Source organism: Drosophila obscura, unplaced genomic scaffold, assembly GCF_018151105.1.
Source record: "Drosophila obscura isolate BZ-5 IFL unplaced genomic scaffold, ASM1815110v1 contig_17, whole genome shotgun sequence".
NCBI lineage: Eukaryota > Metazoa > Arthropoda > Insecta > Diptera > Drosophilidae > Drosophila > Drosophila obscura.
In genome coordinates this window covers 1-24,697 of record NW_024542757.1, presented here as the reverse complement: position 1 = coordinate 24,697, position 24,697 = coordinate 1, and the positions used below count along the sequence as shown (strand labels likewise).

General features: G+C 44.6%; 4 protein-coding genes and 5 non-coding genes across 9 annotated transcripts; 5 read left to right on the top strand and 4 right to left on the bottom strand.

Annotated features, from left to right (window-relative positions):
- Positions 1 to 603: 603 nt before the first annotated feature.
- Positions 604 to 16,022, top strand: LOC111077608 (patched domain-containing protein 3). Its single transcript, XM_022371954.2, has 9 exons — positions 604 to 1,286; positions 8,175 to 8,305; positions 8,371 to 8,516; positions 11,294 to 11,508; positions 11,574 to 11,755; positions 11,822 to 12,165; positions 12,236 to 12,574; positions 12,886 to 13,199; positions 13,274 to 16,022. Exons 2-9 carry the CDS (start codon positions 8,175 to 8,177, stop codon positions 15,179 to 15,181), a joined length of 3,579 nt encoding a protein of 1,192 aa, XP_022227646.2. The 5' UTR covers positions 604 to 1,286; the 3' UTR covers positions 15,182 to 16,022.
- Trnan-guu lies at positions 7,264 to 7,337 on the bottom strand. The gene has a single exon. It is a non-coding gene; the product is annotated as a tRNA-Asn (tRNA).
- On the top strand, positions 7,526 to 7,599 carry Trnan-guu. The gene has a single exon. It is a non-coding gene; the product is annotated as a tRNA-Asn (tRNA).
- Positions 16,023 to 16,110: 88 nt separating the features above from the next.
- LOC111077609 (C-type lectin domain family 4 member F) lies at positions 16,111 to 16,795 on the top strand. The gene is made up of 3 exons (XM_022371955.2): positions 16,111 to 16,270; positions 16,336 to 16,444; positions 16,501 to 16,795. Exons 1-3 carry the CDS (start codon positions 16,136 to 16,138, stop codon positions 16,773 to 16,775), a joined length of 519 nt encoding a protein of 172 aa, XP_022227647.2. The 5' UTR covers positions 16,111 to 16,135; the 3' UTR covers positions 16,776 to 16,795.
- Positions 16,796 to 17,167: 372 nt separating this feature from the next.
- LOC111077600 (C-type lectin 37Da) lies at positions 17,168 to 17,775 on the bottom strand. The gene has a single exon (XM_022371945.2). The coding sequence runs from the start codon at positions 17,768 to 17,770 to the stop codon at positions 17,255 to 17,257; it is 516 nt and encodes a 171-aa protein (XP_022227637.2). The 5' UTR covers positions 17,771 to 17,775; the 3' UTR covers positions 17,168 to 17,254.
- Positions 17,776 to 18,810: 1,035 nt separating this feature from the next.
- On the top strand, positions 18,811 to 18,883 carry Trnar-acg. The gene has a single exon. It is a non-coding gene; the product is annotated as a tRNA-Arg (tRNA).
- Positions 18,884 to 19,195: 312 nt separating this feature from the next.
- Trnar-acg lies at positions 19,196 to 19,268 on the top strand. The gene has a single exon. It is a non-coding gene; the product is annotated as a tRNA-Arg (tRNA).
- Positions 19,269 to 19,442: 174 nt separating this feature from the next.
- On the bottom strand, positions 19,443 to 19,515 carry Trnak-cuu. Its single transcript has one exon. It is a non-coding gene; the product is annotated as a tRNA-Lys (tRNA).
- A 2,895-nt stretch (positions 19,516 to 22,410) lies between these two features.
- Positions 22,411 to 24,311, bottom strand: LOC111082122 (probable cytochrome P450 6w1). Its single transcript, XM_022378306.2, has 2 exons — positions 23,807 to 24,311; positions 22,411 to 23,731 (listed from the first exon to the last, which is right to left on the bottom strand). The coding sequence occupies exons 1-2, from the start codon at positions 24,266 to 24,268 to the stop codon at positions 22,664 to 22,666; spliced, it is 1,530 nt and encodes a 509-aa protein (XP_022233998.2). The 5' UTR covers positions 24,269 to 24,311; the 3' UTR covers positions 22,411 to 22,663.
- Positions 24,312 to 24,697: the final 386 nt, after the last annotated feature.

The following is a 24,697-nucleotide window of genomic DNA, read 5'->3' as shown; positions in this document are numbered from 1 at the left end:
ATCAAAAATGGCTTACTTTCCATCGCAGTGCAGCGCCTGGCCTAGGCAAACATCATGCCATAAACTCAAACACTTGGTGTTGCGGATACTTCCAACGAAATCGACGCTGCCAGTCATAAAAACCCTGCCGAAATTCAAATGAACACCCGCCGATGGTAATTCCCATAAAAACCTTGCGCGCAGGCGCAGAAGAAAGTGGCGATTAATGAGCGAAAATGCGACCTTCAGACTGTGGCAGCAACAGCTGTGGCTGGCGGTGGATGGCACACCTGTATATATAGAAACAGGTAACCGAAGGAAAGGCGAGAAATGAGTCAAAGAAGAAAGATTTTTCCCGAAATAAAAAAAAACACACACACACGGCGCATACCGCTGCAAACCGGTGTGTGCGGTGCAGTGGAAGAGCCCAGGCCAACAGGTGAAAGAGAGAGAGAGAGAGAGAAGGAGAGGATTCAGGTATCACAGCCAGCAGAGAGCGCATTGAGCGCGCTGAGTCGGTCGCTATCACGTGCATCCCGTGTAGAGAGAGATTGACAGAGAGAGAGGGAGAACGTACAAGAGCCAACCTGCACGTAAAGAGACTTCATTCCATTCCGATACGTGGTGCGTGGCGGTTGTGTGCGCGCAACTTTCTTTCTTGATTTCTTTCATTCGGTGGAAGGCGCCCACTATTGAGAGCAGAGTCGAATCAGTGGCCAACAATAGCCGTAGGCCCCGCAACATCAGAGAGTGTCCCATACCCCCAATCAAAGGCAATCAACTAGGGGACAAAAGACGCAAACAACGAAAAACAACGACGCGCTAACGGTCACTGAAATTGAAATTGTGCAGCCCCCGAAACGTAAGCGCTCCCCCGCAAAAACGTAAGACCGCTGATCTGATCTGCTACGCGGACAGACCCATGCCAGCGTTAGAGTCAGTCCGTGAGACGGTCTCATAGCCAGCGGTCGACCGTTTCGTGCTCGCTCCGTGCCCCCGTTCCCTGCCCCACCAACAAAAAAAAAACCCCAAGCCAAGTCGACAAAGTGAAACGTACGATGGGCCAAATCAGTGCAAAGTGTGTGAAAAGTGTGCAATTGCTTCAATATTATTAAGAAATTTTTTGCGACCAGCATTCGTTTTTGGCGAAAGGCTGCCAACACACAGATAACTGCTGGAAAAGTAAAAAAATATATATTAAATATACAGCATATTATACTTTTGGGTATATTATATACTACTCAGAGGAAAAAACAAATCTTGGATACGAAACGAACCGATTAAGCGAGAAATATTAAAGCTAAAAGGTAAGTGCAAGTGAAGATAATTTCGACTATCGCACATCTCTCCCTCTCTCTCTATCTCTCTGGAAGCTTCCTGATGAGTGGGGGACATACGCAATACAATGGGTTATCCTATGAGCGGAGGGTTGGACGACTGACTGTTCAAGGGGATGAAATTTGTGTTGTCTGGGTCACAATTGCGTATCGCTATGTGTGGCTGGAAAATGCGTATTAAGGAACAGACACACTGAGAAAATATAGATGAAATCTCTATGAAACATCACTGATTTTTCTCGGTGTACAAATAATGAACCCCTAATAGAAATAAAGTGATGTCCGTAATTCTTCGCATTAGACAAAAACTTTTCTTGGAAATACAAAAAAAAAAACTGAAACCGAAACCGAAACCGAACAGAAAAAATTCACAAGTGACTAGCGGAAATAATTTGACCAAAAAAACAAAAACATTCTACTCAATATAAATAATATTCCAAGGGTAATTTAAGTTAGAATTTAAACTGATGCGACCTAATGGGATTTCTGAGTAATGGCAATAAAACTGAACGAATGTGTTTTTGCGAGCTGCCACTGCAATTGCAACTGCAACAACAATCTGCCACTTGGGGCCGGTCCAAGTCCAACTTTGCCTCAACTCTTTCATTGGCAAAAGCCCCCAAACACGAGCAGTTTTCAAAGAAACTGAAAACTTTTGACAGGTAAATTAAGGCAAACACACTGGCAAAATTGGGACCGGGCTACGGTTACAATTACACCAGAAAACCAAAAAACCCACCTGTGTGTGGTGTAGAAACTGAAACCAGAAAAAGATACCTGCCATACTCGAATCAAATTAAGTGGAAATTGTTCAAGGAAAATATACGAAGCGAAGATTGGTCAATAGGCAAACGTCACACCACACCACCATCACACAGAAATGGATTTTGTGGATTTTGTTTCTCCCCATATGCATACAACATGTGTGCTTCAGTTTTTTGGACACAAGCTCCAAGTAAAAACCGATTACATAAAAAACACCCGTTGAACACCCCGGTCTGGAATGATCCGGTTTGCCAGATTTTGGACCTGACTTTGGGGTCTGCGCCATCCGGCAAACATAACCGCGGCAGGGAGTGCTGCTGCACAGTCCAAAAGTTAATGAAAGTTCAAGTGAAATTTGCCGAAATCCGAAATCCAAACCGGTTGAATGTCGGACCACTCGGCTGATCAATTTTCATATGTTAACTCCAATTATGTTCAAGGCCGCAGCCCCTCGAAAATTATAAGAAACGTACAGTTGTGCAAAGGGCACTGAGCAACAGGTAGAGATGGATCTTCCTTTTGTTTGGCTTTTCCACCCTTCACCAAATCAGTTTTGAATGGGACTGCACAGCAGGTAGCCTGGCACCACATTTAACTGGTTTTCTTTATTTGGGAAAATTGCTCAAGATCTGCCATAGACATACATATGTATACGCGGAGATCGATTACCTTCGGATCGGTTTTATGGCTCAATTAATCAATCACAGCCCTCAATTAGCAACTCCCCAAGCAGCTAATAATTTGCTAAAAAAAATTCAGCTAAACCCTATAATTGATGTTTGCACAAATCATTCACAGCCAAGGCTCGAAATGTTGTGAAAATTCAATGGCTTTAAAGTGGAACTGGAAGCGAATCCGACCGAACCTGAAACCGAAATACGAGGCCTTTGTTGGGGGGGACTGTCGACGGTCGCGTGCAAGCTGAAAGGAAAAGTGTCTAATGCTGCTCCTCTCTTCCCCGCTCTGTGGGCCCAGAAGATCTCCGCTTTGAGCTCACACATAAACCCCATACCATACCATACCATACCACCATTTAATGATATGTGATCAGCATTGCACTTTCTTTTTCTTTCTTTGTGTCTTTCTCCACCATTTCTTTGTCGCGTTGCGCTCTTGAGAGAGTTTACTATCCATTTTTTCCTCTTCTATAGTTTAGTTTGTGTTTTTTTTTTTTGCTGTCATCTCTGTGTCAATTGGTTGATTTATTAACCCGACAGGAAAAACTTTGTCATAATTAACTAATTTCCCAAGGAAAGTGAATCCAAAGCAATAAAAAGTGATGTGGAAAGTGCAAGTTATGGAAACGTTTTCGTTTCGCTCAATTAACTCTCATGGAGCGACGTATTAAGATTGCAGAAGACCAAGATTGGTTCTATTATAATATATGATGCTCACTTAAAAGCCGCTTTGGAAAGTTACACACATGAGGAGAGATTCCACGGCTACCCTTTGGGCTAAGAACTGTCAAAGCTCAAGTTGGCAGATTCATTGACTCATCAAATGCATAATGATTTATCTGACAAATGTGATGTGATAGATGGCTAAGCCAGTTGAGGCATGAATGATCATGGCAAGTGAGATAAATGCCCAGCTCTACTGGGAGGCCTTACCCTACCTTAGCTCTTTCTTATCATTATAAACGATCCCCCGGAACTACCAGAAACCCTCACAACTAATCTTTACACAGTCAATTTCCGCTCAATGGGTTTTTAAGCTGCATTTAATGAATGTAATCAGATTAAGATACTGCTCCACTGACCCACAGATCTGTGACTAAGTCAGAGACCCAATAAATCCCAAATCAAAATGTTTTCTTCTGGTGAATGGTTAATTAATGCAGCAGGCAAACAAATCAAAAAAGACGAACAGTATCTGTGTGAGAGTGCTTTGTGCGTATGTGTGTGTGTGACCCAGTTCCAGGCTAAACGCATGCATGCGCCACAGTCCCCTTTTAAGCATTCATTCCCCTCAATCCAGTCCATCAAAGAGGCGCAGAAAAAGTAGAAAGTGAATTTTTGTCTTGGCTTCTGGCTCGAGGCAGAACCTGCCCCAGCACCCTACCCAAATTGTACTACCCCCCCCCACCCCAAAAATAAAGATAAATGTATAGAGAAAATACAAAAAAAAAAAAGCACACACACACAGTTAAGGCCCTCAATGTTAATTTGTTAGCCTCGAAGCCAAACTAATTAAAATTCATTGCAAACAGTTGTGTGGCAACCAATTTCAATTGTAGGAGACCTTTTTACTGTTGCCAAAAAGACACACATATGTATATACATACATATTTATGTATATATACAAATCTGAATCAGCTTAAGTCGGTTTGACAATAATAATTATTATAATAACAAAAATGTTCAATCTCTGGCCATATGTCACGCCCACGTGCTAAGGTCATCATCAAACGTCGATCGTCGATCGTTTCTTGTATTCTACTTCAATGACTTGACCCAAATTTCGGTTAAGCCAAAACAGCCAAAGGTAAAACAGCAAAAATATTTCGAAAAAACATTCCAGAAATATATTTAAATATTAATTAATATTAATTTTGTAATTTGTTGGCAAATATCGACAACAATAACCGCAAGCCGCCACGCACCAAAAGTGAAAGTTGTTGACTTGGCCAGAAAGAAAAACTGACCAAAATGTTTGCATTCGTTTTGCTCGCCTCGCAATCAATTTTTGCGCTGCCTCGTTTTTCTCCTCTTCGTCTTCTTTTTTTTCTTCTGGTAAATATACATTATATAAATTGTTTAAGGCTGGCAAACATCTAAAGCTCGCCGGGACTGGACAAGACCGGCCGTTATGTAAGCGAACAGCGATTAAGGTGATGATGAAAATGTACCAGCAAGTTTGCAAAAAAAAATAATAAAAACACCCCCAAGAACTGGTATCGAAAAGTGAGGGGAAGACACCATAAAATCCCAGCAATAGCAGCAGATGAACAGACCAGATCCAGGATTGAATGAAGTGTAGGATTCTACTGAAGTTCTACCTTTACTTGACCCCAAAACAAACAACTCAAAACTCTGTCAAAAAGAAATCAATTTTTAGAAAAAGAAGCATAAAAACCATTAACAATAAACCCACAAACAATAAAACGTCAAATTGCTCGACACCGAAAGTAAAAACAACAAGAAAACAAAAGACTGAAGCGACAAACTCATTTTTGGTCAAGCCAAAAACTTTCTCAACCCAAAACAAAAAAAAATAAGCCAAAAAACGTAAAAGCTTTTGAAACGCATTCCAATCCCCAGTGCCCCGACTAAACATTCGCATTTACTTAAACATTAATGAAAGATATATGTATGTAGATATATAAACGAGAAATGGGGTTAGCAAAAAGCAAAAGAATCCGCCATGAATCAAACCGTTTTGACCTACAAATTATGCAAAAATCTAAGCCGAAAAAAAAACAATACGTATTTTCGGATGGTCTCTGGCTGACAGTTTTTTGGGAGGGAACTCAGTTTTCTTGGCACGCATTTCGCGGCTCCTCAAGGCGGCTGGGCTTGGGGTTCCGGAGCTCACTTGAGCTGTGAGTCAGGTGTCGATCGGACATCAAAGTTGTGATTTCAGTTTCGCTACGGGGCTCAAATGTTGCCCCACACAGAAAATCGCTTTAGTCATAGCAACTACTGGCATGGGGATCACAAAGAAATGATAATGCATTTTGAGAGCACGTAACTGACGTCAAAATGTTTCGGCTAGAGATATGAAAAAGGTGGGCAGGGGGGCCCACAGATATAATGATTATGAAAACTGGAAGCGTTGATGAGTGTGGACTTGGAGGCGAACTTGCGACATGAATGTGTAAAGTTCATTAATGAATTTTGAACCGAATCGGGGCACAGAAGCCAAAGCCATTCGCTATGAGAGAGCCTAACAATATTGTAAAATATATTTATTTTTAGCTTTAATTTGTTTTTGCTTTGCATAACTGCAAAAGGGTGGTGGCTCCCACTAATTGATAATAAGATATGTGATTAGAGGAGTGGAGTGGAGTGGTAATGGCAAGCTGATTAAATGAATGAGAAAATGATTGCTAAGGCCCCAAAAGGGGGGCATAATTTATTATTTATCAACGGCATTGCCTACCGGTTATCTAGAGTTTCAGCCGCCTTTCTGGCGTGGCCTTTCTTTGCTGTTGATTAAATCACATTGACACAATGAACCGTTATGTCACCAGATAGACCAGAGTCAACACCACACCGTTTTTGGGAAGCTGAAGTCAGAGTTGGAGTTGAAATTGGAGTCGCTGTAACCTTGAGGCAACGGTGCGACTCAATTTGGCGAGGGGCGACCAAGGGGGCAGGCCAGAGCTCGGCTTAAGCCCAATTTGAAGTGCTCGACTTAGCCATGTTGTAATCTCAGTGTTTGCATACCCACACAAACACACACGCAGACATCCACGAGTGCTACGATATATACATAAATACAATTGTAACGATTTAGTAAAAGTGCAGCGTCAGTTGTCGTTGAACCCGAAACGAAGAAGCAGAAAAAATGGAAAGTAAACTGGGCTCCAAGTTAACGTGTTTTGGCTGCTTGCAAATTGAATTTTTCGGCTGGTCGCCTAGCATGCAATCCACCAGACCGAATAATGCTCGGACACGAAAGATTTCAAGAGCAATTTGACACGAGATGACACCTTCACCTCTGCACCTGCAGCTTCAGGCGCCATTTTGTTGATAGAGATTTCCTTATACACCAGTGTTGCTGTCATTCATTGTCTGAGCAAATGCCAAAGCTAATGTTCTATTCATGCTCAGTACGGGATCCAACCGAACATTCATTTATAATGCCTATGCGCCCAAATTAGTGGGTGACAATCTGTGTTCGGCATGACAAATGGCCCAAACGTACTGCGCAGCTGGAATGTACGAAATATACGTAGAATTATTCACAAACACATGTGTGTGGCTTAGGGCAGTGAACAAGGAACTGTTTGACAAGGCAATTAGTAGAGGCACAGACAGGAACAACAAAAGAAATATACGGAAAGAAGATAACAAATTTCAAAATAATTTTTCGTGACTGATATTTGGATATGTTGCGTCTATTTGTTGCTCAAGACATTCTCTATCTGTAGGATCGAGAAAATCGTTAATCGTAACAATTTTTTTTGCAGGGTTTAAAAAAAGAAAGAAAATGCAAAAGAAGACGTAAAAAGTTGTGCCGCCCCCGGGTGGACTCGAACCACCAACCTTTCGGTTAACAGCCGAACGCGCTAACCAATTGCGCCACGGAGGCAGTTGTTGCTCTGCCGGCGATTGACGTAATTCTACCTTCGCTCTGCTGCTGCTGCTGGGGACCCTTCTTATAAATTACAGACTGCTTAAGCATTATAACTTATTTCGGGGTGCGGTGCGTATTCTTAATCTGATGTGTTAGTATGATGAAACAGAAATAATTTGCGCTGATTTTTCGCTGTTTGCATGGCCTCCGTGGCGCAATTGGTTAGCGCGTTCGGCTGTTAACCGAAAGGTTGGTGGTTCGAGTCCACCCGGGGGCGGATTTAAATTTTTGCCCAATATTTTTCAGCTTTTATTGATTTTTGTGTTAAAAAAAACAACATTTATAAGTGTGATAAAATGCTATCGCTGCGTACTTGACTTCTATAAGCATGTCAATGAACGTTGTTAGGGGTTTCCTCGTTATTGTTGATCACTTGTGCTTAGTTATTTTTTGTGAAGAGAAGCTGAGATGAACAAGGGCATTTTGTCGAGATTCAAGTGAGGCAGCTCAAAAACAATGCGTGTCTAAAGTTTAAGTTGAAGGTGTCGATGAACAAAGCCAAATAGACACGGCAACGAACATACGAATCCAGATGTACATATGTATCTAGATATATGTACATATGTATACGAGCAGCACTCGTAATAGCTCCAAGATCTGTTGTCTTTTCACCTTCGCCGGACAAATCGCATTAGAGCTCGACGACGACATGCACGCGATACAGACGAAGAGGATAGGTGAGGAGAGGAGAGGCGAGCTCTAATGTGATATTAGCTAATGGATCCCCCCATTGTAGAACATTGTTCGCAGTTCAAGCTAACATTATCTTTGGCTTTTGTGCGCTCTTTTCAGATGACTTGCGGCATATCGTGTGTCGATAAGACACTCAACAAATCGTTCTACCATCTGGGCATCAAGATTGCTAATAATCCTGGATATTTCATCATCATACCAGTGCTGTTGACCCTGCTCTGCATGACGGGGTAAGTGATACCAACTAAATCGTATGGGATATCTTAACTAATCAGATTTGTATGTGATCTGATAGCTATCAACAGCTGAAGTATCAAATCGATCCCGAATATCTATTCTCGCCAATTGCGGGGGAGGGCAAGACTGAACGTGCCATTGTTGAGCAATATTTCAAAGTGAATTATACGCATCGCTTCAATGTCGGACGCATTACGAGGCCCGGTAAGTAACATCAAATATACATTGTACATATTATAAGCTATGAATCGTGTGGGTATGATGACAATTATGGCAAACATTGGGCAAGTGAAATGGGCTCCGGTGGCGCCCATTTAGTTTGTTGAGTTTGTCTCTGACGTTGCCGTCTTCCAATTAAATGTTGCCACATTTTTTGCACCTTGACGGATGTCACCAGTACTCGCAGTACTCTCCTCTGCTCCTCCTCCGACTTTGTGCTCTCTCGTGTGCAATAAATAGTTTCAGCACTCGGCGGGAATAGAGACACAATACCTTTTTTTTATTGGGGTCTTGAACTAGTCTTTTACAGACTATTAACTGCGCTAAATGGTTTATTAGGCAAAGCCGCCAACAACAATCATGGCAATCAGCAGAAAACATTAATAATAATAATAGCTACAACAAAAAGAAACTACAACAAAAAGCCGCATAATTGCCAAATGACATTGTGCCACAATAGCCAAAGCAGTTGCAGAATCCAAACCAAAGTGAAACCAAGAAAAAATTTGGGGAAAAATATAAAATATAAGATTAGATTAAAAAAAAAATAGAGTTGCCCATGCCAGGAATCGAACCACGGGGCTACTGGGGTACTGGGGGCTACAGAGACCATATGGGATGCACTTACGATGCATTCGGATCCTAGGTCTGTTCTAACTTTATAGGAAAAAACATAAATCTGACAAGCGACTCTCAACATCCTCGATAGTAAAGCTACTAAGACAATTTTTGAGGTGGACTGCCACAAGCCAAAGCGCAAATATAACAGAGTTTGTACAGACTGTTATATAAGCTAAACAAAAATATTGTTTGTGTTTGCATTCGGTTTGACTGCAAGTCAAGTGTGCGAGGGAGTGATGGGCTGGGATGGGTGCACTCGTTCCTCAGGTGAGGGGTATCCGTGTGGGCCATAACCAATTGGCGGTTGCGTTAGTTAACGTACACTGAATGTTTGCTCAATGTTTAGCCACAGGTACAGTTGTTTCTCTTTCGACTCAGTTCGCCATTTGCATAATTTGGCATTAATATTTCACTTGCAAACCAAACACAGGAGGAAAATGGGTGAAACGAGTGTAAAATGCTAGAAACGTGTGCTCCAAGCAAAATGAGCTTCGCTTTAATGTGAAAACCTCATAAAAAAAAGAAACAAATGCATCATAGAGTAAAGCGAATGCTTTCTGATCTGGTTTTATGGCTGAGCTGAAAATTTCGCTTCGAACGAGCATTTGCAATTATTCTTGCGAAATAATTAACCTCATTCTGTTGGACTGCACTCGATGTGCAACGAGCAGCTCCATGAGTTCTCCATCTACATATGTATGCGTGTGTGTGCGTGTGTATGTAGATCTGACATCTTTTCGAGTACGTGGAGATGGGTAAACTGCAAAGCAAATTCAAGATGGTACGAGTACACATATCCATTGAATACTTCAGCAGCTTCCATTCGCCGCCTCATCATTGAACTTTGGTTTTGACAATCGACTGGCAGTGGTAGAGAAGAAACTTGCCGAGTGTGTGGAGGCCACAAACCACAAGAGATCCAAGCCAGATCCAAGCCAGAGTCTCTCAACGGTATTATCTAGACCGCATTTAGTCGGTTACGACCAGTTAGCCACCAATGCGCCGAGCTGAGCTGTGCTTTGCCTCACCACGATTGCACTTTTGGCCGCAGCTAACCGAATGTGCCTCAAGATTGCAAATAGCAAATAGCAAAACAAAACTGCTTGCTGCTTGATGCTCACCGAGAGCCACTTTCCCCGACTTTGGAGCGCAACAACATAACAAAAGGAGACCAACAAAAATATGTTTAAATTGTTGCATTTTTTGTGTGCTTTGTTGAGCCGCCTAAATGTTATATAAAAATTGATTTGCCCGATAAACATTTCCAAGTGTACCGCCATCTAATATATATTTATCTTATCTTTTCGTTTTTTTTTGTTTGTTAATCGTATTGTCTGGATAGGTAGGATATCCGGCTCGGTGTCGTTTTCCTGTTTGGGTCGTTGAGAAAATTGTGTTTTTTTCGCTTGTCAACGAGACACTTGCCGTCCTCCTTAGTTCCTCAATTTGTTTGATAGATGGCGAAGACTCTCGTTTATTCGAGTGTTTTCATATTATTTTTTTTTTCATTCGTATAAATAAATCTTTTCATGGGGACGTGAATGGTTTGCTCATGGCAGCAAATTTTTGCTTCATTCATAAATGGGAAATAAACCAAGATATTTTCGTATAGGAAAACGAAGCATTGAACACTCTAGATGATTGAAAACTATATAAAGTATTAATCCATTAAGGGTTCACATCTGAAAACTTGTTCGCATCTTTGGGCTAGAGTTTTGCTACCGCTACGTGGAATGTGGCACGTTTCCCAGTAGCTACGCGGATACTTCTTCGATGTATCTATAAGGATTTAGTGTAGACATGTGTAGATCATTCACAGCTACACACAGACAATCCACAGACAATATAATCACTGACGCAAGTCCACGAGGCTGCATTTGTTATGGCGCATTAAATACAAATAACGATTGGAACAATCGGCCAATATCAAGTGGCGAGGCGAGGTATACGGGCAAACACAAACGAAATAATCAAGTAAAATAAAGACAGAATTGAATGAAATTCAATTCAAATTAAATTGAAATTATTGTCACGTATCAGCGTGTGGCAGAGCAGCAGCCTTCGGGCCTAACTGCGAGTCCAAGCCCAAGCCCACAAACTATATATGACCATGGCTAATCCATTATATTTCCATCTTACAGGTCGCTTCGGGCGGGTCATAGTGATAACGAAGGATGGCGATGACGATATGATACGGCGCGAGGTCTTCCAGGAGCTGAGAACGCTGGACAATCTCATACAGAATGCCACGAGCAACTACGATGGGGATACCTTCACCTACAAGGATACTTGTGCGCGCTGGGAGAACGAGTGCTTCGAGAATGATATCCTCAACCTGGATGCGCTGATGGATGATGTGAGTACAAGGGGAATCAGTCGCCCATTGAACTCTATATAATTACCGTCTGATTTTTGCTTTAGTTGGAGGCGGGACAGCTGAATCTGACGTTTCCATTCATGTTCAATCCCGTCACCTGGGATGCGCATCTCTTTCCCGTTTTCTTTGGCGGCACAAAGCTAACGGAGGACAACGTTGTGATCAGTGTGCCAGCCATACAGCTGGTGTACTTTGTGACCGCCGACAACAAGCGACAGGATGCCAAGTGAGTGGAGCAGCAGCTGCAGCAGTTCTCCATGCGGATATTAATGTATTTATTTTTGTGTTGCAGAGGCGCCGAATGGGAGGAGACCTTCCTGCGAGTGGTGGGAAATGCTGAGGAGTCTGGACAGTTCAAGCACATCTCTGTGTCATATTTCGCCTCACGCACCCTGGACCACGAGCTGGAGAAGAACACACAGACAGTGGTGCCCTATTTCAGTTCGACATTCCTGCTGATGGGTCTCTTCAGCATCATTACCTGCATGATGGGGGATGCTGTGCGATCCAAGCCCTTCCTGGGACTGATGGGCAATGTTTCGGCTATTATGGCGACCCTGGCCGCCTTTGGCCTGGCCATGTACTGCGGCATCGAGTTCATTGGCATCAATCTGGCAGCCCCCTTCCTCATGATTGGTGAGTAGGCGATAAACCAATAATCTCTTCCACTCTCTGAGCCAAATCTTTAACCAATTTCCCCCCACAGGCATTGGCATTGATGACACATTTGTGATGTTGGCTGGCTGGCGGCGGACAAAGGCCAAGATGCCGGTGGCCGAGCGCATGGGACACATGATGTCCGAGGCGGCCGTGTCCATCACAATCACCTCGGTCACTGACTTCATTTCGTTTCTGATTGGCATCATCAGTCCGTTCCGCTCGGTGAGGATATTCTGCACCTATTCGGTCTTTGCCGTCTGCTTCACGTTCCTGTGGCACATCACCTTCTTTGCCGCCTGCATGGCCATCTCGGGGTACAGGGAGCGCAAGAATTTGCATTCCATATTCGGCTGCCGCGTCCAGCCGATGTCGGTGGCTATTAAAGGTGAGTGAACTGCCCAATCGAATGGTGCCTTGTGCTTTTGTTTCGCTTTTGTATCGATTGATGTTCGGGTTGCACGGCTGCATGGGGGGCTACAAAGTCCAATTTGGCCACACATTGAAGTGTGGAACCGGCTTGGCGATGGTGGAGCTGCAGCTGCAACTGCAACATGAACTTGATCGTGACAAACTAGACTAGTCGCCGTATCACAGCGATTGCTGACTGAAAATTGAGGTCAATGGGAACTTGTCTTAGCGCGCAGCTCTTAACACTTCTTTGCTTTCTGTCTGTCTGTCTCATCCACTTTGCCACAGAGAAACGCAACTTCCTCTACAAGGCGATCATGGCGGGCGGCATCGATAGCGCGGATCCCGACAATCCCATCGACAACAAGGATCACATGCTGATGGCTTTCTTCAAGGACAAAATGTCCGCCGTCATTAACAACAAATGGTGCAAGATTATCATCATCCTGGCCTTTGCCAGCTATCTGGTGGGCGCCTGCTACGGCATCACCCAGATCAAGGAGGGTCTCGAGCGGCGTAAGCTGTCCCGCGCGGACTCCTACTCCGTGGAGTTCTTCGACCGTGAGGACGATTACTACCGAGAGTTTCCCTACCGCATGCAGGTGAGTGACGAGTCCCAAGATCTCTATGATCGCTCAGTGTGTGATCAGTTATCTGATCTGTCATTTCGTTGCAGGTGATCATTGCCGGACCATTGAACTACTCGGATCCGTTGGTGCAGGAGCAGGTGGAGAATCTGACGAGCACATTGGAGCACACCTCGTACGTGACGTCCAAGCGCTACACCGAGTCCTGGCTGCGCTCCTTCCTATCCTTCCTGGAGCGCAACAACGAGCTGCTGAATGCCACCATCGATGATGAGCAATCCTTCATCGATGCGGTCAAAGAGCACTGGCTCTTCCCCGGCAATCCCTTCTCGCTGGACGTGCGCTTCAACGACGACGATACGCAGATCATTGCCTCGCGATTCCTGATACAGGCCGTCAACATTACGGACACCAATCACGAGAAGGAAATGGTGCGGGATCTGCGCAAGATCTGCCGAGACTCGCCGCTGAATGCCTCGATCTTCCATCCCTACTTCGTGTTCTTCGATCAGTTCGAGCTGGTGCGTCCCGTCTCGCTGCAGGCCATGGTCATTGGAGCGCTGATCATGATGATCATCTCGTTCATCTTCATACCGAACATCCTCTGCTCGCTGTGGGTGGCTTTCTCCGTCATCTCCATTGAGTTGGGCGTCGCCGGCTACATGGCCCTGTGGGACGTCAATCTGGACAGCATTTCGATGATCAACCTGATCATGTGCATTGGCTTTTCGGTGGACTTCACCGCCCACATTTGCTACACCTACATGTCCTCGAAGAAGCGCAGTCCCAAGGCCCGTGTCCGCGAGGCCCTCCACTCTCTGGGCCTGCCCATCATTCAGGGCTCCAGCTCGACGATTCTGGGCATTGTGGCCCTGCTGCTGGCCCAGAGCTACATCTTCCTGGTCTTCTTCAAAATGGTCTTCCTGGTGGTCTTCTTCGGCGCCATGCACGGCCTGTTCCTGCTGCCTGTGCTGCTCTCCCTCTTCGGACCCGGCTCCTGCCTGACCTGGACGGGTCAGGACGATGGCAGCGACGATGATGTCGACGACAGCCTGGACGAGCGGAAGCCGGAGAAGCCCTTCAACCAGTCTTACTACATGCAGTACCCCACCATGGGCATCAACGGACCGTACGGCTCCAAGGGCTTCCTCGGAGCACCCTACAAGGCCTATGGCGTGGACGAGAAGGACCAGGGCCTGGGCACCTCTGGCGAGGACTCGTCGGAGAGCAGTTCCAGTCGATCGCAGCGCCGCCAGCAGTTGGCCAATGCCGCCGCCGAGGAGGAGGCTGCACAGGATCCACGCCGCCGCTACGAAGAGGGTTGGCGTCGCTCCTCCTACCAGAATATCTACGGCCCCAATGCCAGCATCATCGCTGGCCATGTCCAGGCCCAGTTCCAGGCGCAGCCCGATCTCTACGGCCAACAGGTGTCGGCGGCCGAGTGGCGCCAGCGGCTGGACGCCCACGAACAGCAGCGCGGCCGGCAGCGACGCAATCCCTACGAGAACTACGACCTGGACATGCAGCGGGCGCGTCGTAACTCCCACGGGGACATCATCGACATGCAGGGCACCGGCACCGGCACCGGCCCCGGCACCGGCACACCCAACTCGTCCGTGGATGAGCGACTGCGGCGCCAGTATGCCCAGGATCGAGTGCTGAGCGGGGGCAGCGGCGACGAGGGCAGCTATCGCCAGCAGCCGGGACGGGACAGCCCGACACTGGCATCGCCACCAGTGGGGAACACATCCTCGGCCAAAAGGTACCACCGGCGACGCTCCTCGGAGGACTCGACGCGCCATCACCAGCGCTGGCCGGCGAATATCGAGGAGCGTCGGGCGCGACGCACTCAATCCCCAGCCCAGCGCCAACCAGAGACTGCCCCGCCCAGCTTCGCCTATCGCTCGTCCTCCCATCACAATCTCTACCAGCCACACAAGAACGGCAGGGCCGCAAAACAGCCACCCACTTACCAATATGGGGATTACTACCACTAAGGAAGGATCCCCAGGGAATGGGCACTAAGCGAGGATGTCCATGCAGAGATGTTCGCTTGGTGGAGATGTGTTGGAGACAGGAATCAATCAGTGTAGAGAGATGGACCAGCAGAGCAAATTGTCTTGTCAACATGATAAACTAATTAAGTTAGGCGATCTTTAAATGAAACTACTCGTACACTAGCAGGTGGTGCTGTACGTAATGTAATCCTCTCAACCGATTTTGTCTTCATTCTGTAGCTTGCCCCCCGCCCCCTACTTCGGTCCACACTGCCACAAAAGAGTAAACCACAACGCAACTCTTGTTCCACCAGTGTGAACCCAATCGAAATTTTATAGCTCATTACGGATCGATTTATTTATGCAAAAACATTTCTTTCATTCAGCAAAAAAAAAAAAAAAAAACAAACATAAAAGGAGCTCCCAATTCACACAACTTAAGGTACCATCTACACACACAAAATACTATATCTAGCATTATGTCTACAATGTTACTTGAGTCAGACTTAGGGTTCCTTCCCCCATATCAGTGTTTATTTAAATTAATTTCTAGCTTTAGTGTTCAATGATGATAAATATATAAATATAATTATTGTAAAGATGATAATGATGATGATATATGATGTATGTTTTGTATAGTGCAAAAGCAACGCTGAATATTTAATAACTATTAATTGTTAGGGGGCCGTTCACACACACACAAACACAAACACACACCTAGGCCTGATGATATGCTTAGTCTGTATTGAATATTAAGAAATCTGGGGACAAGTTTGTAAAGCGTTTACAATTTTTTTGCTATTGAATAAAAATTTTATATTTTCCTAGAAATTCGAGTAATTACGAGCAAAGTTTTGGTTTAGTAATGGCTTTTTGAGCGACTTCTGATGGCATTCTTATCGCACAGACTATATATAAGGGTGCTCCCCTAGGGTAGGCAGACCTCTGTTCAAAATGCTTTTCATATTGCTCATCATCTGTGGCGCGACCGTGGCCACCAACAACACCAATTTGGCGTTGATATTCGGTTCGGATTGTAATCCTTTAATTCAATGCAATGAACACTATTCCGTGGCGTCATTTGCCAAGGTAAGATTAGTTCAAACTAAGCAAAAGTTTCCAGCTATTTATGGGCATCTTTTTGGTATCTGCAGGTCAACTGGTTCGAGGCCCATCACATTTGCAACAGCGTCGGTGCCGTTCTAGCCACTGTGAATAATCCGGATCAGCACTTGCTAATGCTGCAGCGTGTCAATCGAAGCAGTAAGGAAATCGGTAGCCCCCAAAGGAAAACCCTTTAACTTAATCCATTTTCTTAGATTCTGTTTTGGGCGATAAACGCTTCTGGTTGGGCGCCACAAATCTTGTGGAAGGCAACTCCTCATGGACCTGGCTGAGCAGCGGACTACCCATGACGTATGGTCTCTGGGGAAAGAAAGAGCCCCGCTCGGATAGGAATGGCGCCGATGCTTGCCTTGTGCTGGGCCTGGACACAATGTGGCATAGTGCAGCCTGCAATCTTAAGTTCAATTTCATATGCGAGAATATTTGTCTATTGAATGGCACTAATATCAACAATCAAATATATGTTTAGAATTGAATTTGAGTACTAAAAGTATAGGATTGATATTTTCTCAAGGGGTTCAAGAAAAAGGATTAAAATTCAAAGAGTTTGCTTATATAAATTTTTGTTTGCTTATAGCTAGCATATTCCAGACAAAGATATTAACCTATTATCTTAACCGATAACAGATACAAAATATGTATGGAGAAATATTTGATAAGCTAGGGGAAAGAGTGGCAAAGGATTCAAGAACAGAATTCAAATATACCAGCAAAATTCCAACAATTTCTAATCTCTTCCGAAGCTTATTGCAAGTTTTCCGCAAACTTGATTCCGGCAAAAGCTTTCAATTCGACTCAAACAAAAGCTGACTGATGTGAAGCAACTTTAGCTGCATTGAGAAAAATTCAAAAATCGTTAAATTCTGTTTTGCTGCTGAATATTTTATTGATGTGCGTATTTATAAGCCAACACCGATATTAGTTGGACCCATAGTCCTTTCATTGCCACTAATTGATGTCGTCGAACAGGCAACGTTTCTCGCAGACGAAGTAACGCTGCTCCCGGCAATCCGCGTTCACCCAGGCACCGGTGATGGCATAGACGCCCAGGCAGTCACTGCCGTTGCTGGGATAGTAGGACAAACCGTTCTGGAAGTTGCGGTAGGTGAAGGTGCGTCCGTTGCTGAACCAAATCCAGTTGTCTGGATTTGCCAGATCAGTGCCCGAGGTCCACAAGGGTTCGCTCAGCAGCTGAAGCTGCGAATGGGCGCGGGTGTACAGGAAATTGCGCAAAGCCCGCTGATCGTTCTCCGTGTTGATGCTGACCAAGGTGTAGCCGTAGGAGGCACAGGTGGCCTGGGCCTGGTACCAGTTCACCTTGGCAAAGGTGCCCAAGGCGTACTTTCCATCGGTGACAGCGAACGGAGAGAACTGGATGTCCGAGGGTGTAGTTTCATCGGGTGACGGAGTCGTTTGGGCCCAGACCAGGCCGAACAGCAGACAGATCAGAGACAGGGAGCGCATCTTTGTTTCGTATAAGCCAATAGTGAGTGCCACTGTCCTTATATAGCGCTCTTCGCCCTTGGCTCCTAATTGCCTTTCGCATTCATCACTGTCACCCGATAAGCAGCGGAATCTGGGATAACTAAGCACTTTGTCCAAATTGGTTTGGCTTCGTTGGGTTTTCTTTCGACTTTCCCCTTCCTCGTTGCACTTTGCAGTTTGGCGTTTGCCATAAATATTGCTCCCCAGTAAATCTCAATTTCAAGCTCTGCGCAAATCCGTTTGCCATTTTTATGTTAAAGTTTTCTCTTGCTAATAATGTTATCCCTCCCCCAAAATGCTTGCGGATCCGAGCAAGTGCAAGAAATTTATCGAAAAAATGTAAAAGCATATCTCATTTAACTCTGCTGTCAGCTGGGGGAGACGTTATGACGGGTCAAGGATTGAACCGAACCCTCGGTCCAACTTTTTTTCCCCACTCAATCTCAATGCACATTTCCCCTTCCTATTTGCGCTCTTTGCGCTCTCTGTGTGTCTGGGTGTGCGTGTTGGCCAAGTGTTTACGAGTCCCTTTGGTACTGGGCAGCAAACGAAATGTGCAAACACAGATCGCTGTATTCCTGCCATTCTATTCCCTTTAAGAGTGCAGGGAAATTGACATAAAATCAAAAATTGCTACAGCATTCTGTGTGTGTGTCGGGAGGGGCGTATGCGTAATATGATTTCTGTGAATGGCGCCCCGTTCAGATTCAGATTCGCATTTGCATTTGGCAATGCTGCACAAAAGGTTCTCATTGCGAACAAGGTCATTCATTCATGGCTAGGGGAATCAGAATGCCAACGGGTCGGTTTCTTTTCAATGTCTTTCAAAAACGCAAATTATAACCTTCAAAGATTGGTATCCCAAATATGTGTAAATACATATGTATGTTTTCTATATAAGAATGTACATATGTATGTATGCATAGAATTATTTCATGTTCAATCTTGTCGAATCCCAAAACCTTTCCATATTTATTTCAATATCCGAAATGAGTATTCAGTTGCCACAATTAACAACCGGTCTTGTGGCGCAATGGATAACGCGTCTGACTACGGATCAGAAGATTCCAGGTTCGACTCCTGGCAAGATCGCAGCAGTATCTTTTTTATACAAATTTGTATTCATGTATTTTATTATTAAATCTTTTATTTTTCTTTATAAGCGAATCTTAATCTCCCAAGTTAAGACGGATTGATAATCAAAATTTCTGTACACTATATCAAACCACTGACTGTTAAATATTTTTTCTTTTTTGATAAATACATACATAGATAAAGCACCAACAAGTTTTATTATAAATAATTATTCCATATTCCAATAGGGTTAAGTTACCTTTAACCCCAAGCTCTTTTCATATTTGTTTCAAAATCGGAAACCAGAATTTTGACGCCCCAATAGTAACGGGTCCTGTGGCGCAATGGATAACGCGTCTGACTACGGATCAGAAGATTCCAGGTTCGACTCCTGGCAGGATCGCAGCAAATTCTTTTTTTTTTAGTTTTTATTAAACCATTTGTAAATTTAATTGTATATATATTTATGTACATATGTATATTAACGTATACTTGCGTACGTCAACAAAGATAAACATATTACAAATTGATTCCAGTTCAAAAACAAGAGAACAAATTTTACAAAAAAGTTTGTTTTCGCCCAACGTGGGGCTCGAACCCACGACCCTGAGATTAAGAGTCTCATGCTCTACCGACTGAGCTAGCCGGGCACTTGGATGCCTTTCCGCAAAATGCTCATTTATCGCAAAGGAGATCAGTGAAGATCGGTTCTCAGCTAAAATAAGTTCCATGAATAATAGAAACTAGAATTTTTGTATCATTCCACTTAAGTATTTCCGCGTTGGTAACAAGAATATTTCTAAATCTATAAATAAAACAGATTGTGGAATTTTTATGTCTCAATATAAAGGAGCCCAGCATTGAGTCAATTTCCCGCACATTTTCTACTTTGTTGAACAAATTGAGCTGTTCTCGGTTGCCCTTTGTTGATGTGCGCAATTAAATGGTGAAACTTGTTGACAGGATGACATGATCTATTAGCTTTGGTTATTTGTCTTTGCTTGCTTGCAGGGAAACGGAAAAATTGCAATTAAATTGGATGCTTGATGCTGCAAAGGACACCCCCATCCCCACTGACAACAGAAAGTCAAGCAGGATAAATGCACCGAACGTCGTCCCCCGTCGGACTAAGGCCAATGAATGCTCCTGTTCCTGCAGCTCCTTCCTCAACTTAATTTATGCGTTTGCCTGAGGGAAGGGGGGATGATGGTGGGGATGTTCTTGGCTTTCAGCTGTTGAACATTTTCGCAGCACGTAAAGCGAAGGTCGTCAAACGCTTAGCTTTGTTTTATGGCGTAGAAATACATCTTAGGACCCTCAACTTGCTCACTCTCAAAGTCCTTCTGGTGAATGTCATTCGTGAGAGATTGGACAAGGCTGAGATAATTGAAAGTTGGTTAGTGTTGGTGAGGTTTGAGTGTAAAGAATTGAGTCACTTTTTTTGAAGTAACATTTCTGATCAATTCTCCCTTTACTTGGGAGCTCTCTTACTAAACTTACCGTTTTAATAATCAACCTAATGGTGACTTCGCTTCCTACTAAATAATTTCTTTTTAAGCCCTTGCTACCCTCAAGACCCCTACTTGGTTAACTCTTTTCTTGGTGCCCCTTTTTATTATCCCCTGGAAATCACTGCAACCGAGTCGAAACGCTTCATTAAGATTGTATCGTTCTCCTCCGGTCGGGGTCGTTCCTTTTGTTCGCCTTCCCCAAATGTCCGCCATCAAAGCTAAAGACAGTGACAGTCACCCTGACCAGGCAGCCCGTTCCCTCCGTCTTAATTAACAAATTTCCCGATATACGCGTACTTTCGCTGTCACAACGTTCTCTGTGGGGTAAAAAGTTTCCAGCTAATTAGAAGACCAGTAAGAACGAGTAAGTCGGTGGGGGAAGCATGCAATTTGCGAGTTTATTAATTTTATGTCGATTTGCATGCAATTTCTGGCTCAAGGCAAAGCTTTATCTGAGTTTCAGTTCGTTTATGATGCTGGGGAGCCACATCCGAGAGTAATCTAGCAGAAAGACATTCACGGATGCCACTAGCTAATTAAAACTAATGGTCGACTGCCATCAGGCATCTGGGCAGGAACTATGCAGGTGGAGTGGCTTTCCTTGTTTCGATTTGATTCGCTGTGGCAGTGGCTGTGGGGCAGTGGCGGTGCTGCAATTCAATCGAATGCATCGAAAGACAAAGCCACTCCCTCGAAAAGGTAGCAAAAGTTACGCAATATAAAAGTGTGGCACGCGATTTTTCGATACCCCATTGGGGAGGGGAGGGGCCCGCTTGCAAATCCGACACGAAGGTCAGTGCAAAGTCATTCAGTTGCGTGCCACGCATTTGCCAATGCCCCTGACAGTGGCAGTGGCAGTGGTGCCAGTTGCAGAGACAGTTGCACCCTTAGAACAAGTCAACTGTAAATTGGCTTAACTGTAGTTTATCATTAAATTTGATGTCATTTTATTTGCCGTTGCGTTGCACGTAAATTTTTGATGTCTTATGTACATGTGAGGAAAGCGTAACGTTTGTTTTTAGGGACCAGCTTTCTCCAGAGAATAGTATTAAGTGCCCAAGAAAATGGGTAGAATATGGATAAGTTTTGGCTCCCAAAGCGGCATTAGAAGTAGCATAAAAAGACTCAGCCACATATATATCTCCGATTTTGAGATCATCTGCGTTAATTCCTATTTATTCTTAATAAAATGTAGTCTCCTAATATTTCTATATACTCATTCCCATCCCCTCCCTTTAGAGTGCTATCCCAATTATTCAGACAGATATCTATCCGTCTAAATATAGAACGTAAATATACGTATAGCTCCTTAAGTAGAATGCCCGAAACAAAACTCTAAGCCAGCTATAAAGATATACTTCTCAATATTAATAACAAACCACAGGTATTCATTTAGTTCCCCGCATTATGCAAGCACAGCACTGATTGTGTATCAGCACATATATAATGAAGCCCTATTGGCTGGACTCATCTATAATTAGCCAACCCCTAGAAGGCCATCAAGTAAATAATCCATTGAAGCCGCTCATTAGGCGACTAGCTGCCAGCTCTCTCCCAGATTCCCCTGGAACTCAACTCTCGTGCCGAGAGTAAATTGACAATTGCATTAAGTGCGTTAAGTGCTTACAGTGTGAATGTGTGCGAGTATGAGTGCCTGTAGCAGTGTCAGTGTCAGCCACAAAGGCAACAGCAACAACAACAGCAACAGCTAGTCATGATGCCATGGGTCCTTACATAAAGGATCCAACAGCTGTGTTGTGTAGTGGAAGCTTTTTATCCGTCGAGTAAGCAAAAGTTTTTATGTTACAGCTTGCCACCAAACAAGCTGCTGTGGCAAGCCATTATGACATTTTCCTTGAAGGATAATTGTCCACGGGGTGTCCTTGTAAGGAGATGGGAATGGCAGTGTTTGAAGGGCTAGGGGATGTACATATTTAGACATATATATATGTATGGACAAGGTTAAGCGGTTATGTAAGCCATGGCCGTGTCACTGATTAAGCAAGACCCCTCTCCCTCTCCCATGAGGCTGTTGGAGATAATTAATTTAATTTATCTCTGATTTACCTAATCCCATTCTAATTGGACTGTCCATCAATCCATAAAACAGGTTATTCAACAGCTAATAAATGGCATGATGGCCAGACAGCAATAAATATGACATTTGAGCTCCAATATCACCAGAGACTGCGTTCATAGGTGAATTTCTTCTGATAGCTCTCGCCAATAAATTCTAAAGTACACTCAAATAAAAACAAAAATTTATAAGCTTATAACAAACAAGATCCTAGGCAGAAACCCTCTCCACTCTGAGGTAAATCTCATTCTTGGAGGCAAGAACAGCACACATGGGAGCAAATTCGATCGTCTTAACCGTCTCATCGCACCAGTTCACACGATGATTGCGCAGCAAATGGACGAGACCAAGTTTTGACTGCAGGAGACCCAGTCGCATCCCTATGCAGTTGCGGGGTCCCACACCAAAGGGCATATAGGCATCCATGTTCAGCTTATCCCTGTTGGCGGCATCGAAGCGCTCCGGATCAAATTTCTCTGGTTCGGGCCAGTATTTGGGGTCACGTTGTATGCCCACAGCCGAGATGTATACGGGAGTGCCATCGGGCAGCTCCATGTCGTGGTGGGGGGCCAGAGTGAAGCGTTCGCCCTGTGCGGGCTGTGCACATTCACGTTCGGCATATCCCACGATGGGGTACAACCGCAGGGTCTCGTTGACAACCTTGGTAAGGTATGGCATCTCCTGGATGCGCTCGTAGCTGATATCTTCGTCCTCTCCGAATGATTCCTCGATCTCCTGTCGCAAACGGTTCTGGATCTCTTCATTCTTGGCCAGCTCGTAAAGTGCCAACGTCATGGTGGAGGAGCTGGTCTCGTAGCCGGCAGTCTGGAAGACCGCGGCCTGGGCTATCAAATAGTCCAGGTTCTTGGCCTTGTTGTTCTTGTCGGGACTGGCGGCCGCCTCCCGTTTTAGGGCCAACAGAATATCAACGAGATCGTTGCGGCGCAGTCCAGACTTTTCTCTTTCCGCCATAACATACTTAACGCTCTTTCGAATAAATTCGGATGTCGCTTTTGAGAATACTGTCACCCTAGCCAAACTGGCCAGCGCTGGCAGCATGAATATGACAGAAAAGTCAATGGCACGCCTAAAGCTGGGTGTAAAGATAGCCTGATTATGGTGGAAAAACTCGCTTTTGGGGTCCTGCAGGGCATTGGCTTCCAGGCCAAAGGCTATGGTCGCGATCAGATCTGTGGTGAAGCGGGCACAGAGACTTTTGATCTTTACTACGGAATCATTCGGTTGACGCCCGACATTGGCCTCCAAGTTCTTGCCGATCTGTTGAACAAAAGCAAACGGTTATTCTTGTATCTATAGATTAATATTTCTGTGGTTTATTCTGCTCGTGCTCACCTTAACCATCAATGGATACATCTGCTTGATCTTGCCAGATGTAAAGACCGGCGAGATCTTGTGCCGCAGTTCCTTCCACTCTGGACTGCGCACGAAGAACAGATTGTTGTAGCCCAGGGCATCGTGATGGGGATCCGTTTGCAGTTTGCGATTATTGAAGTAGTTAAATTTCTTAATCATCACCGTCTTTATAAGTTCCAGATCGCGTATAACCAGGGCAGGACGATAGGCCAGGTATACTCCGATGATCGGCTCATTCTCCAGGCCGGGAGTCTCGTGGAACTCCCTGATCTGTTCGAAGAATGGCACCTTTCCGGTAAGGAACCGCACCGTATCACCCAATATGGGCACTGGCCCGATTTCCTTCACTCCACGGCGTTTCCAAAAGCTATGGCGCCGCTTCTGCCAAACGTAAAACACGATCGCCAAAGTGGCGATCAGAAAAAGTACCTCAGTGGACATGTTCGAAGCTGCACCTGCAGTGATCAACTGTTAGCCTGCGAAATATCGCTGTTGCTTTTAAACAAACGATCGCCAAAGCTTTGCTGATAGTAGTATTTGTAGTATTAGTATTAAGATGGAATGGAATAGCCAAATGGTAGATGCTCTACACGTTGCGCTTATCAGCAATGAGAAAGCCCCAATACATCCTAACGAATGATAAGGGTATTTGAAATCGCAATATGTATAATGTTTGGCTGGCAAACTTTAGTGCCTAGCTTTGATGACTCGACTAAAAGTTGGCATGAATTTCCGCTACGAATGATTTGAATTCAGTCTTTGCTGTGGCCCAGTCAGCGTGTGTAGTTTAATTTGTTTGGGCATGATTAGATGAGAACCTCCTCCGACCTGCACAACAGACCGTTCCACACGTTATACATACATATGTAC